The sequence below is a fragment of the Bidens hawaiensis genome, unplaced genomic scaffold (assembly GCF_021521415.1).
Source record: "Bidens hawaiensis isolate Kalapana, Puna unplaced genomic scaffold, B.hawaiensis_p1.1 tig00002866_1, whole genome shotgun sequence".
In the NCBI taxonomy this organism is placed as follows: Eukaryota; Viridiplantae; Streptophyta; class Magnoliopsida; order Asterales; family Asteraceae; genus Bidens; species Bidens hawaiensis.
In genome coordinates this window covers 675079-690460 of record NW_027491154.1, presented here as the reverse complement: position 1 = coordinate 690460, position 15382 = coordinate 675079, and the positions used below count along the sequence as shown (strand labels likewise).

The 15382-nt window shown below is 38.8% G+C and overlaps 1 protein-coding gene across 1 annotated transcript; it reads right to left on the bottom strand.

Moving 5' to 3' along the window:
• Nucleotides 1-2325: 2325 nt before the first annotated feature.
• LOC143621453 (polyadenylate-binding protein-interacting protein 5-like) lies at nucleotides 2326-5384 on the bottom strand. Its single transcript, XM_077092874.1, has 3 exons — nucleotides 5227-5384; nucleotides 3163-3554; nucleotides 2326-2623 (listed from the first exon to the last, which is right to left on the bottom strand). The coding sequence occupies exons 2-3, from the start codon at nucleotides 3547-3549 to the stop codon at nucleotides 2468-2470; spliced, it is 543 nt and encodes a 180-aa protein (XP_076948989.1). The 5' UTR covers nucleotides 3550-3554; nucleotides 5227-5384; the 3' UTR covers nucleotides 2326-2467.
• Between the last annotated feature and the right edge of the window lie 9998 nt (nucleotides 5385-15382).

The following is a 15382-nucleotide window of genomic DNA, read 5'->3' as shown; positions in this document are numbered from 1 at the left end:
ACATTAATCAAAATACAATCGACAACACAATTGTTATATATTGTTAATAAAAGTACAATTTATATTAAAATTTTAGGAATTACTAAGAAACATTACGCAAATATTTACAAATAAGAAAAAATTACTTGCACAATATGTTTGTGGTTGTATTGGTCAATATACATAGTTTATCAATAATCAAAATTAGTTCATGCATGTAAATCTTGACAAAGCGATATAGATGTCCGTGTGAAAACACGGGTTCTTTCAAGTACAAGCCAACCATATTTAATAAAACAAGATTATGTATTAAATCTAAATTTTAAATATATATAAATGAAATCTTCTTAAATTCTCTCAAAGCACCAGATTGTTTTATTTGTAAATGAAGGTTTATCATGCATTTTAACTAAATTCACGGGTGTGGGTCTCACCAATCCTAGATAATCTTTTAAAGGGTTATAACATCTCATTATATTAAAAATTAATCACATCAAATATTTTATATGAAAATTTTATAAAATAGGGATGTACTAAAAATTAGTATCCGTTTTTTTAAAGATACTATTTATAATTAAGAAACAATTTTATAGTAAAAAAAACCGGGTCATGGGTCTCACCAAACCCATATAGTTTTTTTAAACAGGGTTATAACATCTCATTTATTTGTAAAACGCTTTAATCATCAAATCATAAGTATATTAATAACTTCCTTACGATAAATAAAATTAAAATCCAAAAAATATATATTAATATTAGAAATGAATAATATAGAACAATCCCGTATTACAGAGTATAAAAGCTAGTTATATATATATATATGATAGCTAAGAAAAGAAGAACATGATTCTAGCCTTCCGAAACAAACCAAAATAATAAATTTAAATGGCTAGTATGTCGATATACAAATTTATGGTATTGTAGTCAATGTATATAATAAATTTTTTTAAAGAAGAAAGTATTTTAATTGACTTTTATTTTATATACAAAAATAATAATAAAGCAATATTCTGACCACTTCAATCCAATTTGGCATGTTCTTTTTCTATAGCTAAATTGCTTCATTTTATTACTTAAGAATAAACATGACATTAAAATATAAAAAGAAAAAAAAAGAAATAAATAAAAATTAACACACTTGCTTTATATATAAATATAAATAAGGCTATTTTTTGTTGGGTAATGAACCACATGGGATCCAAATAACAAAATGGGTTTAAAAATGTGAGGATGGTTGAGAGAGTGACAAGTGGCACATAGTAGTATTCTTTTATTAGATTAGTAGATAAGAAACACTTAAAATTGTATCATGTTTAGGTTGTGTTTGAAGTCGACGTTTGTGTTTCAATCGACCCATTTGATGTTCATTTGGGAATATTCGTGATACCCGAGTAGTGATTACCCTTTACTCAAATGAACCCATTTAGTAACTTGTGTCATTTTAGTTGTTTTTTTTTCTCTTATCTCTCATTCTTAGTTAAACTTTATACATTTAGCTCAATATTTAGTGATTAAAATTAACGAATAAGCTTTATGGAATTTGAGAAGTGATATAAATAATTCCACACAAATATTTAATTTCGTTTTTTAATTTACAATCAAGATATTAAACTTCAAATATCAACATTTTTTAAATTATTCTCTCTAAATTCTAAATAAGAACTCTTTTGTAGAATCATTAAACGAGTTAATGGATCAACTCATATATTAAACATGCTAACCCATTTATTAAACAAGCCAAGTTTGGGTTCAACCTTCTATTTGAAAGGGTTGCACTCAGGTTTACATGTTTAAAAAGCGAGTTATGATAATCAATCCAAAACATGATTATTTTTGTGTCGTACTGATATCATGTCAAGAATTGTCATCCATATGTTTGAGTCAAGCAAGAACAACTGTGTCGACCTGACAAACTTATAAACCAAAGAAAAAAAACTTTAGAAAATATATAAAAAAACAAGTTCGACTCAAAAACCTGTTTATTAACCATCAAACACATTTATAGCTTTACAACATGTCAGCCACTTTACTACCCGTTTACAGCTTGATTACAACTTGTTGACTTGTTTGACCCGGTTTAAACAAATACTTACGAGGGTTTATTCAAGTTAGTATCGATATCTTTAACACAACTAAATATATCAGTAAACCTGACATGAAACTCTGGTTTTTTCAGCTCACTTTGACTATCTCTAAATACATTTACGATCTAAGGGGCCCAAACATCATATATTTACAGGCCAAAACAACGCACATATATGGAGGTATTAAACCAGCTTCAATATGTGGTAGTTTACCATTAGCCTACCATCAAAACACCAAAAACAGTTTTCAACACAAACAAGCAAGCAAGCAACCTCCCAATCTATACAAACAACTCTATATTCTTTCTACTTGTACAACTGAGAGTTCCCCAGAATTCACAAGAGATGTACACACAAGTCACAAACGGTTAAAGCCTGTATAAAAGCAAAGCACTAGCTGGTTTTTACTTGGGATATGGTGTGTGGCTCCAAGAACTGCCTTCACCAACCACCACCTTCTTCAGTTTCTGAGATCCAGCCTCACTAGATGATCCAGCTTCTGACACGTCACCAATGTCCAACGAATCCGGAAGATTCTCAGTGAAATCACCACTCTGCAACTGCAAAATGCAGATAAGCAAGTTACTAAATAGAAACATTTCATTTCTATTTTGGAAACCGTGAGAACCCGTTACGAGAAAACGCATGAGATCATGCCTGTAAATGAACAGAACAAACACGAAGGGGACATGTTCGTGTTATTCGTTCATTTAACTTTATATGAGCGAACAATCGAACACGAACAATTAAACAAATAGGGTTTTCTTGTTTATATTTGTTTGTTAACAGTATAAATGAACAAACATGACCGAGCAAGCATCAATAAACATCAACTTGCCAGGCCTAAAAAATTAATAAAACTAGACTAATTTGTAGTGGGTCTAAAAAGTTTAAATGAATACATAAACGTGCTTAGATAACCATAAACTAAAGAACATAAATGAATGTAGACGGACGAACACAAATGAGCGTAAACGGACCATCATAAATGAACGTATGAGACATGTGTTCATGTTCGTTCATTTAACTAAATAAACAAAAAAATTTGTTCATCTACATTCGTTTATCAAATAAACGAACATAAACGAATAAATCTTACCTCAAGTTGATTCAGCATTTCAACCGTGGCTTCCATATCACCTCCGCAAGCTGTATAGACACTGGAAAGAGACTCTTCAGAAACACCAGGAAAGACCATCTGAAGATAAGCCAAATTCATCTCATGATCAACATCTACTGCCTGTTTTCCAGCTAACTCTGTGCTATGTGATGATGAACCATATGAATCAAAACCAGAATGACTCTTAAGTTTCAAGTTATCAGAACTCTCAACCACAGCATCATGATTCTCAGAATATCCATGCGACTGGTATTCGGTAGCATCGCTCCCCTGACCATGGCCTTTGCTTGCATCAGGTGTCCCTCTTCTAGAGAGCGGGATGTATGAAGTAGCATACGGATTCAATGTAGATGACCTTGCATTCATTGTTGCTAATTCACATCATACACAAGACTTCAAGAATTCAGATACTACATTATAAATTTATAACAAATTATAATAAGAGATTGAGCATTTATCAAGATATAAGAACTAAATTCCATGTTCATATCCCCACAACATGCCTAACCACACCACTAAATCATCATATTTCACGGAGTTATAGATTATTGTAGGGGTGCAAACTAGCCGAGCTGCTGCAAGCTACTCGAGATTCGATTGATAAAAAGCTTGAAACGATCCAAGCAATATTGAGCCCGAACCTCAGATAATGCTAGTTTAGTTACCAAGCCCGCGCTCAAGCCTTGTAAGGGAAGTCCATTTAGGCTCTTCGAACTTAACGAGCGTTGCTTATTTTTAAGTTTAACTTTTTTGGACTTCAATGTAGGGGTGTTCAGTATTCGAATCGGACTCGAATAACTCGAAATTCGATTCGACTCACATTCGAATTTGACACGGTTCGAATTCGATTTTCAGTCATTCGAACTCGATTCGGTTCGAACTCGATTTTAGTAATCGAATTTCGAATCGAATACGAAGTTATAATCATAAATTCGTATTCGATTCAAAACTCGAATTCAAATTATACATTTTATTTTTATTATATATATAAATGCTTATAAAAAGATAAACTACATAAATCTTTTGAATTATAGAGATAAAAAAATAGAAAGTTCATCATTTTGGTTAATAATTAATGTAATTAGGCATTGTCATTTTGAATATTATTTAGCATGTTATAACTTTAAATGATTTATTTATTTTATAAATTTGTACTTTTTGTTGTCAAAAAACTCAAATTTATAGTGGTTTTGAAATTAAAATATATATTTTTAACTGAATTCGAATTCGATTCACACTTCATTTTCGAATCTAATTTCGAATGAGCTACTATGAATTCGAATCGAATCGAATCAAATTCGTCGAATCTATCTCGAATTCGAATCGAATTCGAATCCAACTTCAAAATTTCAAAATTCGAATAATTCGATTCGAAATTCGATTCGTTGAACACCCCTACTTCAATGTATTAATTTAACATTGCACAACCGAACTTGAGCTGAGCATAGGCTCATTTAAGGTACTGCAAACAAGCTGGAACCTAAGTTCATTTAAGATTTTTCTCAAATTAATAAACAATAATTAAAAATGTATATAAATTAATAATAAACGAGTTGAATCAAGCCTGAAAAAACGACTCACGAGCAGAGCTCGAGCTCACATAAGTCAAAACAGGCAGAGCTCGAGCCTAGTCGAGCTCGGATTGGCTCGATTACACAACTACACCACGAAATTACTGTATACGATATACAATGGAAGTACAATACAAGCATGTGCATACTCAACTAACAACAGATTGCAAGTTGTAACTGTCTGCAGCAAATTATTTCCATAACAGCTTACAAACTTTCAATTTCACAAATCCTCTAGGCACTCTAAACATAACATAATATCTAAGTATGATTCACAAATCCACGAGAATTAAAACACATTTATACACGATCACAATTCGAATAACATTTATCCTAAAAGTTAATGAATCACCTAAACACCTGAAGAACGTTCAACGCAACACGAAACAATCAATCAAAGGCAGAGAAGAAAACAATAATAATGATATGACAACATAAAGGATTCTATTTTTATTAACCAGAAGTATCTTACATGATGATTGATTGATAACGGATGATTGAGTGCGATCGATCCAACAACTGAGCCCTAAATTTTTGGTTGCGATGAAGAAGAAGAAGAAGAAGAAAGTAAAAAAACGGAATTGTGGAGAAGAAAAACGGGATCACAGGCTAAACGGGATTAGAATTAGAATTAGAATTAGAGTGCGGTTTCGACGTGGCTTGGTTTCCGGAGACCTCACTTTTCATAGACTAGGACAACCAGGTGACGTTTATTAGCCGTATCCTTAAAAGACTTGAAGTAAACGAGTTTTTTTTAACTGTATTGTCGTGTCTACGGACGAGTATTTATGAGTGTCGGTCTTAAGTGAAGGTTTTCCTGAATCGAAATGCGAGTGTATCCGAATGTGATGAATTTGACCGGCAGTCAATTTGAAAGATTCGTTAGCCGTTCAAAGCAATTATTAATTTCATCCAAACTGAGAGCGTTGGTTATTTTTTTGAACATCGGTAATTTTTAACTTTAAGTTAGGGGCATTTATGTCTTTTCACCTATTTGGATGAAAATGACAATTATTATGACCAAACATTGACACAAAAAAATATTGATAAGTTCTTAAACCATCAGCCACCCTAGCCATCATCATCCAACCGTCTTCTCTCCTACATTTCTGGTCGTCTTCCACGACCACCACCAGTCTTCAGTCACTGGAATCCGTTGACACCCACGGAACAATAGCATAAATTCACGGTGATTGCCGATAGGGGTGTGCATGAAATCGGGAAAAAATACAAAAATGAAAAACCAATACTATATAACCAAAACAAACACCGATGGTTTAGTTTAAGGTTTTTTTTAGAAACCAAATTCGGTTTAGCGTGTAACTAAAACCAAAAAACTGAATCGAACTCATTGATTTTCATTATTTGTATTTAATTTTAATAATTTGTAATATAATAATATATAGTTTAACTTAAATATTTTTTCACGAACGTATAAGAACTAAATAGAGTATAAACTAAAAAAAAATCCAAATCCAAATGTCAAACACTACAAACACTGAACCGAAACCATCTAAAAACCTGAACAGACCAACAGCGAAAACAAACAGTTTTTGAAAACTAAGAAAAGACAAAAAACCAAAATTTTGGTTTTAGACCACAACTGAATTGGGCCAATCTATATACATCCCTAATGGTCGGGGAAAAGATCCGAAAATGCAGGAGAAAGACGGCTAAATGATGAAGGTCAGGGTGGATGTTGGTTAAGGCTAAGGGTGTTGTTAAACGTACCCTTCTCTCATATGTTTATACTAAGCGTATCCCTTCCTTCAAATTTCATGTTAATACGATTTATACCTTTTTAGTTACTTTTTGTCATTTTGTTATATTTTATTTATTATCATTAGTTTAAAAATTTTCTTATAAAGTGTTTTTAAAATTATCGTAGGGATAGTTTGCTTAAAAAATTGGTATTAGTATTTAACAAATAAAAAAAAATAAATGACATATGGCTTGATCAAAAAGTGTTTGAATTTGTTTGTAAGGACCTTTAATCTCATGTACATAAACCTAAAGAGAAACATTCAAATTGTTTTGATTTTTTTTTTAATTTTTATTTTTTATGTGCCGGTGGGGTGGGGGGGGGGGGGGTTATTTTATAAGAAAAATACACAATACTTTATTTTATTGTTTCCATACCATTATTCTTTAAAAATATTTTAAAAAAAATGAAGAAACTAGCTTGAGAAATATAATCAAAATGATTTTTAAAGTTTCTAGAGAAAGTATTTTTAAGTTTTTTTTATAATCTATTTTTATCTAGTTTTAAAAACATTTTAATCTTTTTAATAAATTAGAAAGTTTAAAGTTTTTGATTTAATATTTTAAATAAGACTATAAAATGGAAAAATACATTAGAGGTGTGGGGGGGGGTAATATGTCAAATAAAATTGTCAAAGAAATTGAAAGTATACGGGAAAGGATATGACAATTAGAGGGGGAGAGTACGTTTAGCCTAACCAGTTGGTTTAACACTAAAAGTTTTTGTTAAGTTTTAATAAAATTTATTAAAAACTAAAATCTCCCTATACAACCAAAGTTTTAATGGTTTATGACAGTTTTGCATAGTTCAAGTTTGAAAACAGTTTCAATCTTTTTGAAACCCATGAAATAAAACGGTTAATACCATTGAGAAGCCAACTTTTATAACTTTTAGTTTTTTTTAGCTTCTGTGTTTAAACTTAACCTACGTGTAATTGTATCAAAGCTAAGCAATATAAAAATGTAAGGCAGTAAAAAACTCTTTTACGTGCTCGGGTAATTAAACTATAAACTTTCATGTTGGTGTTAAAGATTATCCATGTTATCTTTCTCCATTTGTTCATGTTTTTTAACATAAAATTTGTTCACCATTAGCATTTAAGTTCTTTAATTCTTGTAATAGATGAATTAATGTCAAAATTCAATGTTAATATTTAATATCAAGACCATTAATGATAGGATTGATTGTATCACAACCTTAAAAGGAAAATAACAATATCAGAATTCTATGCACCAAAAGTTAATGACTATTCTTGTTATAAATCGAAAATTTAATGACGATTCAATGTTAACCTACAATGTAGGCCCATCGATTTTACTTGTAGTTGATTAACCAAACCCGACCCAATTTGACATGTACCCAATTAACCCAACCCGAACAATCTGTTATCCGAATGTCCAAAAACCGATTGTTATTAAGTTTGTCGGAGTTCTAGAATACTACTGGATACTCTAGAGAAGCTTCTCCACCCTCTTATGGCTCCATCAAATAACGCTAAGGTGGCATCATAGGTGCCAACATTGAAACACAATGACGCCAAATAGGGTGTGGCGACCCATTGTGAATTCAATAAGGGTGTTACAACATGTTTATCTATTTTTTAAAATATTTTTAATTAATAATATTATGTTAACCAATCAATTTACTTCAAATTAACATAATCACATTTCACCCAACATAAGTACATAACACACTTTAGTGGGTGTGAAAACCCCTTTAGCCAAGTTGTCACAACATATTACCCTTTTCACATTTCACAACTCACATCTTCCATAACAATTACATAGTTGGTTTGTATTAGCCATTAATGTCGGATGAGTAAAATAGTAAATTGGGTACTTCCCTTACACCACTTTACCGCCCCCTATAGATATTATTTTTTTTATAAAATTTGGTAAAAGTAAAATATTTGCAATTAATTAGTTGGTTGTATTTTGGTAAATCAGCTTGTCCGTCCCCCCCCCCCCCCCCTCATAATATATATTATTGAAGAAACACTAAGTGACCCCGGCAGATTACGGATAATCTTAGGGTTAAGTAGATGTTTCCCACGAGGGTTAGGTCCAGCAAAGATGGTTATTCTTCTGATGACCTGCAAAACAGACACCGTGAGCTCGTCACTGAGAATGGGGGGTTCCTCCTTGTGACCACCCTCCGGCGTGAGAATTAGACTAGATTGCTCTGAATATAAGTGTATATAGAGAGAAATAGCTAAAGATAAGATTATATCAGATGATATATGACCATATAAGATAATATAAGATGATGATACCGTTCCAAGGTGTTGGAGTATTTATAGCCGAAGGTAGGTTTCCAAGCAGGTACAGCCAGCTGTATAATATTCCTTTTCCACTAACTGTGGGCTACGTACGTGCCATGCTGGTGGTTGGTGGGTAGGCAGCGGCTGATAGTGACATGGCCGGCTGTGTACTATTCCTTTTCCACCAACTACAGGCTATGTACGTGCCACGATGAGGGTTGTTGGGTAGGCAGCGGCTGATAGTGACATTTTGTACTAGAGCATGCTCCTCCTCGTACTATTGTCGGTGAGCTGTCACCCTGTGATTAGTTCATGGGCTGCTTTGGTCAGATCTTGTCTATTTTGTCCATACCTTGGCAGGTATAGTACAAAAGATCTTCCAGAAGCGTACGGACTGGCTCATTTGGGCGGGAGTATTCCCGCCTTGCTCATTCCTTCTTCAGGTGACATTACTGAATTATTAAGAGTTAGTGCCTTGTGCGTGTAGCCTTACTATTAGTGCGGGTAGCCTTCCCTCATGGCTTGTATCCGCAGCTGCGGGAACAGGCGGGGTACTTTACCATTGGGAGGCTTTTCCTGCGGGAACAGCTGGCGTGCTATGCGTAAGGTCTTCATCTCTCTGAGCATGGTGGGTCCTGCGGATCCAGTTGGTCTTTGCGCAGACGTCCCTCTTCAAGGTGAGTCTTGCGGGTCCAACTGGGCTCTGCTGGGACCTACCTCTTCAAGTCCCCCCAGTCCATTGTTCTTCTCATGAATTGTTAATAAGTGAGGTGAACTTTTGGACTTAAGCAAGGGGTTTTGAAAAGGGTTTTTAGTTTTAAGGTTTTCCGTGGGGATTCTTCCCGCGGTTTTCCTAATGTCACTCGCAGAAATTCCCGACTTTTCTACCTGATCTTTGGTTATGATGCGGGTAGGTGTTTAACCCCTTCGCACGTCGGGAGCGTTGAGTTTCACTTGCATTGATTCTTCACAAGGTTTTGGTAGTTTTGGACATAGTGATCAGTTATGTTAAACCACCAATTCCGCCTTGAAGTTTCAAACAAGCTAGTTCTCAACGTTCCCGCTATGCGGAGGTGTTATTTCCCTTTCCGCAAGCACGGTCCATAAGATCCTTCTTGGCTTCAATTCCCTGCAAGTGCTAAGTATGTGAAGGGTTTCGCCTTGACACTGTACCCGCACTTGTCTTACGGTTTCTTGTTTCCCAAGGTATCTTGTTAGCTTTGATTCCCTGCAAGTGCTAAGTATGTGAAGGGTTTCGCCTTGACATTGTACCCGCACTCGTCTTATGGTTTCTCGCTTTCCAAGGTAAGGGGGTATATTCCCTCTTATTTTTGAATCTTTGAATCTTTTTGAATCTTTTTGAAATTCGAAGAGTTGGTGAAAGGATAAGAACAGTCCAAACTGTTGAAGGGACGTCAGCGTCGTCCGACTGTTTCTTCTGACAGTTTCAGGACGTGCAGGAAGTTATGGCGACGTGACAGTATATGGTCATTCCAGACGCTTTTTCAGGCGCGTGGGCGCGAGTTTTCGGGCGCGTGGGCGCGAATTTTACGGCACGCGTCCTTACGGCACGCGTCCTAGCGATAGCTGTTGCCAGCTTGCTTTTCACGTGTCATCTTCACTGAGCCGGCGGTGATTTTTTCTGCGGGCTCCTCCGCAGCGGCGGCCACGGTTGTGAGTTCACCTCCAGTGAGTTCACCTCCGATGGTCTCTACCGCGGCGGCTTCAACCGTGCCTCCGGCACCGGCGACTACCTCGTCCCCGGCCGGTTCATCAGGTATGTTCAGAGTTGGGGCTTCTAGCCAATCTCTGCCTCCTTCCCATCTCCCTGACCTCTTGGATGGATATCCCTTAGGTTCGGGTGATGGGTTTGGCGGCTACCGGCCTGTTGTCGACCCTACAGGTGCGTAGGGTTATTTTGGCCTATTATCTTTTTTTTTTTATAATTTTTTCCTAACCGTTTTTTGTTTTTTGCAGTTTCGGATTCCAATGAGGTGTATGTTCCACGGTGGAACATCCGCCGAGGAACAACCCTTCGAACGGCTGTGGACTGCGTCGAGTGGGCGCGTCACGCAGCCCCAAGCGGTGCGTTGGGGGAGGCCATGTCTAGCTACCAAGAGGGTAGGCTAACGAATGAGCTCCGAATCCTCCTTGCCCGGATGCAGCCGCGCGTCGAGTTGCTTTGTCGTGAAAACGACAAGTTAAAGACGGCGCGTAGCCTGGAAGTGGCTCAGGCGCGAGCAATCCGGGAGGAGAATAAGAGGCTTGCCGCCATTACTGCAGAGAAGGAGAAAGCCTTCAAGGACCTTGAGGTCGAGGTCCAGGCCAGGCATGAGGCCCGTTCCAAGGCTACCCAAGCTGTTAACGAACAGCTTAGGTTGGCTAAGGAAACTACGCGGAACGCGACCGAGAGGGCCACCAAAGCTGAAGCCATTGCTGAGCCTCTGCGCGCCGAGAATGAGGAGCTTAAAGCCAAACTAGAGAGGCTTCAGCAGGCTCATAATGCTTTGGCTTTAGAAGATGCCAAGAAACTCCAAGAGCTCCTGGACCAGAAGGGTATGCTTGACCGCACTGAGCGTAAGCTAAAGGGCGTTGAAGAGGCTGCTGCTAAGGAAGTGTTGCTTGCCAACCTTAACAAAAATGAAGCCGAACGCGCCCGTGACCAAGCTCAAGCTGCTTTCCAGGAAGCTCTGATCACCAAGGAATGGCTTCTACGAGAAGCGTTGTCGCAGGTATGCGTAGCTTCATAATATCTTTACGCTTTTCTTTATACTTAGAAAAGTTTTTGATACATATATTTTTTTTTGTAGGTTGTGCATCGGATTTTCACGAACACATATTATGACGATGCCATGAGCGCAGCCCTCAACGCTTCCCATGAGGATGGGGAAAAGGCTGGTTTCCTGCTTGGTCTGGGGTTTGTTGAGAAGGGCATCCCGCCTTCCAACTTCACTCTTTATGACGTGGACACTGAAGCTGCTTACGACCAAGCAGTGAACCAGTATGCTGTCTTCCCGCATCCGGTGGTGGAGAAGGTGAACGAAATTGCTGCTGCTGATGATGGGCTAACTATTCTCAAGGCTTTCCTTGAACCGCCACAGCCAACTGATGGTGCGGGTTCAAGTGGGTTTGGAGGGAGTGGTCCTGAAGTTTGAACCTTGAGATCCCTTCCCACCGTTAGGATAGATTTACATTTCTGTAGGCGGGTAGATACCTGGCCATTCTTGTAATGTTTGAATTTTTTATGAAATATAAATGTTTGTGCGGGTAGGACCGTCACTTTCACTTAATGACTTGCTTTATAAACGTTATATGACTTGCTCATGCATATTATAGTTTAATTTGGCACTTGTTTTGCCTCATAAACAATATATGATTCGCTCATGCATACTTTAGTTTAACTTAGCAATTTTTCAAGTGTTTTGAATAAGTTAACCTTTCGACGCGTGGTTGTCAATAGGTTAGTGTTCAGTTTCCTCTATCATGATTGTGCGGGTAGGACCGTCACTTTCATTTAGTGGGATGACCAAACTTTACCTATAACTGACCTGCGTGAAGGTTTTCCTCATCTTTTTAGAAATTTTCTAAGTGTTTTGAATAAGTTAACCTTTCGACGCGTGGTTGTCAATAGGTTAATGTTCAGTTTCCTCTATCATGATTGTGCGGGTAGGACCGTCACTTTCATTTAGTGGGATGACCAAACTTCACCTATAACTGACCTGCGTGAAGGTTTTCCTCATCTTTTCCTTAGAAATTTTTACCGTTTTTTGTGTTTATGCGGGTTTTGCCGCCTTCCACACGCAACGACTTACTTCCCCACTTATTTATGCGGTGAATACCGGCATATCAGTGTGGTCAGATCATAAGTATAAATGTAAGACCATCAGCGTCAATGTGATAAGGAGAATCATTTCCATTAGAAGTGGCTCTAGACCTTTTCTTTACAAGTTTGGAATTGATCTACATGCAGCCTGTGTAATTGAGCTCCCTTCCATGTTCTTGGGATGGGGGTGTCATCGAGCCTTTCGAGCCGATATGCACCTGGTTCGGAATCTCGTTGTTTACGCAGTATGTAGTCTCCAACATTGAAGCTGCAGTTTCATTCGTGTTTTCCCCAACTGGGGTTCTACACGCATTAGCCTGCTTAGCGTCCATTACACCACGAGGTGAGTGAGTTTCCCATTTCTGACGAATGCTTCGACGACGTCCTTCAAGGATACGCATTCCTCCGTGGTGTGGCCTTTTGTCCTGTGGAAGTCACAGGATTTGCTTTGATCAGCGTTTAGACGCTGTCGGATTGTTGGAGCCTCTGGCCATGGGAGCCTCTCGGTGGCAAATATCTCGGTGACGCTTTTGGTGAGTGGCGTCCATCTGGAGTTCCGGTTCGACGACTGCATGTTATCCTTTCCGCCTAACCGAGGGTGCGAGCCGGATGAGGTGTCAAAGTTTACCCTTGACTGCCAAATACCAAGCTTCCTCTTTTTGTTTTGTCGGGCGGTAAGGACGTTGTTTTCTCTTGTTTTCTGAGTGTAGAGGTTTGTGCTCTGGGGAAGATCTCTACCCAGTTGCTTTTCCGTTTCCGCGAAGCGTTTAGCTGCTGTCATGATGGCATCCCACGTGGATGGCATGCCATCTTTACCCGTCAAGGTGCGGATGAGCTCTGGGTCTTCCGCGCCCTGGATGAAAGCAGCGCGAACAAGATCTTCGCTAATAGTGCCCAGACTTAGCTTCTTTGAATTGAAGCGCGTGATGAAGTCTAGTAAAGACTCATCTTCCTCTCGGATGCAGTTGAGGATCGTCCACTGCTCTTCAGTATATTTCCTCTGTTGACTGAAGTGCTGGCTGAACTTGTGTTGGAAGTCCGCCCAATCATAGATGTGGTGGACCGGTAAACGATCAAACCACGCTCTGGCTGCCCCAACAAGCGTCATTTGGAACATGTAACACCACGTGGGTTCCGTCCAATTGCTGACGGTTGCCCCCGCTATGAATCTGTTCAAATGATCGTCTAGGTCAGATATACCATCATATGTGCCTATGTTGGACATCTGTTTGGCACTCTTTGGGGCGATTGCTTCCGCAATGTCCCTTGCAAACTTGGACGTTCCCGCATTTGCAACAGTTGGTCTAAAGGTTTTGGAGAAGTCACGTGGGTTTCCCCCCGCGTTTTTTGGTTTAAAGGTTTCTCCAAAATTTCTTGTGTGGAAATCTGCTTGTTTACGCTTCCCTTTCGCCCTATGGCGCGGGTTTGCGTCACTGTCAGATTCTTCCCAATCTTCATCATACTCGCACTCATTACTCATGTTGAGCTGTTGTCGAGTGCTTCCGAATTCGTCAGCCTGTTGGATTGAACGTAAGCGTTCATCCAACTCAGCTTGGAATTCCTTCTGACGTGCTTCCGCCCACGCTTTAACTTGATCAAGTGTTTGGCGGGGGAGCCTCGTTTGTTGTTTCTCCAACTGGGTATCAATGAATCTCAGGGGAGGATTGTTTACCGCACTTGCCCCGGCTTGGGTAACCGGGGTAGTGTTCGTAAAAATTGTGTACTCGCCGGTGTTCCCCCCAGTAGCTGGGGTTGTGGTTACCGGAGTTTCTTGGTCACTCGTTGGCCTTGGCATCGGAGTAACCTTAACCATCTTTCCAGAGGTTTTGAAAAAACTGAAAATTAGTTCTAGCTTTTATGCACGGATGGCGCCAATGAAGAAACACTAAGTGACCCCGGCAGATTACGGATAATCTTAGGGTTAAGTAGATGTTTCCCACGAGGGTTAGGTCCAGCAAAGATGGTTATTCTTCTGATGACCTGCAAAACAGACACCGTGAGCTCGTCACTGAGAAGGGGGGGTTCCTCCTTGTGACCACCCTCCGGCGTGAGAATTAGACTAGATTGCTCTGAATATAAGTGTATATAGAGAGAAATAGCTATAGATAAGATTATATCAGATGATATATGACCATATAAGATAATATAAGATGATGATACCGTTCCAAGGTGTTGGAGTATTTATAGCCGAAGGTAGGTTTCCAAGCAGGTACAGCCAGCTGTATAATATTCCTTTTCCACCAACTGTGGGCTACGTACGTGCCATGCTGGTGGTTGGTGGGTAGGCAGCGGCTGATAGTGACATGGCCGGCTGTGTACTATTCCTTTTCCACCAACTACAGGCTATGTACGTGCCACGATGAGGGTTGTTGGGTAGGCAGCGGCTGATAGTGACATTTTGTACTAGAGCATGCTCCTCCTCGTACTATTGTCGGTGAGCTGTCACCCTGTGATTAGTTCATGGGCTGCTTTGGTCAGATCTTGTCTATTTTGTCCATACCTTGGCAGGTATAGTACAAAAGATCTTCCAGAAGCGTACGGACTGGCTCATTTGGGCGGGAGTATTCCCGCCTTGCTCATTCCTTCTTCAGGTGACATTACTGAATTATTAAGAGTTAGTGCCTTGTGCGTGTAGCCTTACTATTAGTGCGGGTAGCCTTCCCTCATGGCTTGTATCCGCAGCTGCGGGAACAGGCGGGGTACTTTACCATTGAGAGGCTTTTCCTGCGGGAACAGCTGGCGTACTATGCGTAAGGTCTTTATCTCTCTGAGCATGGTGGGTC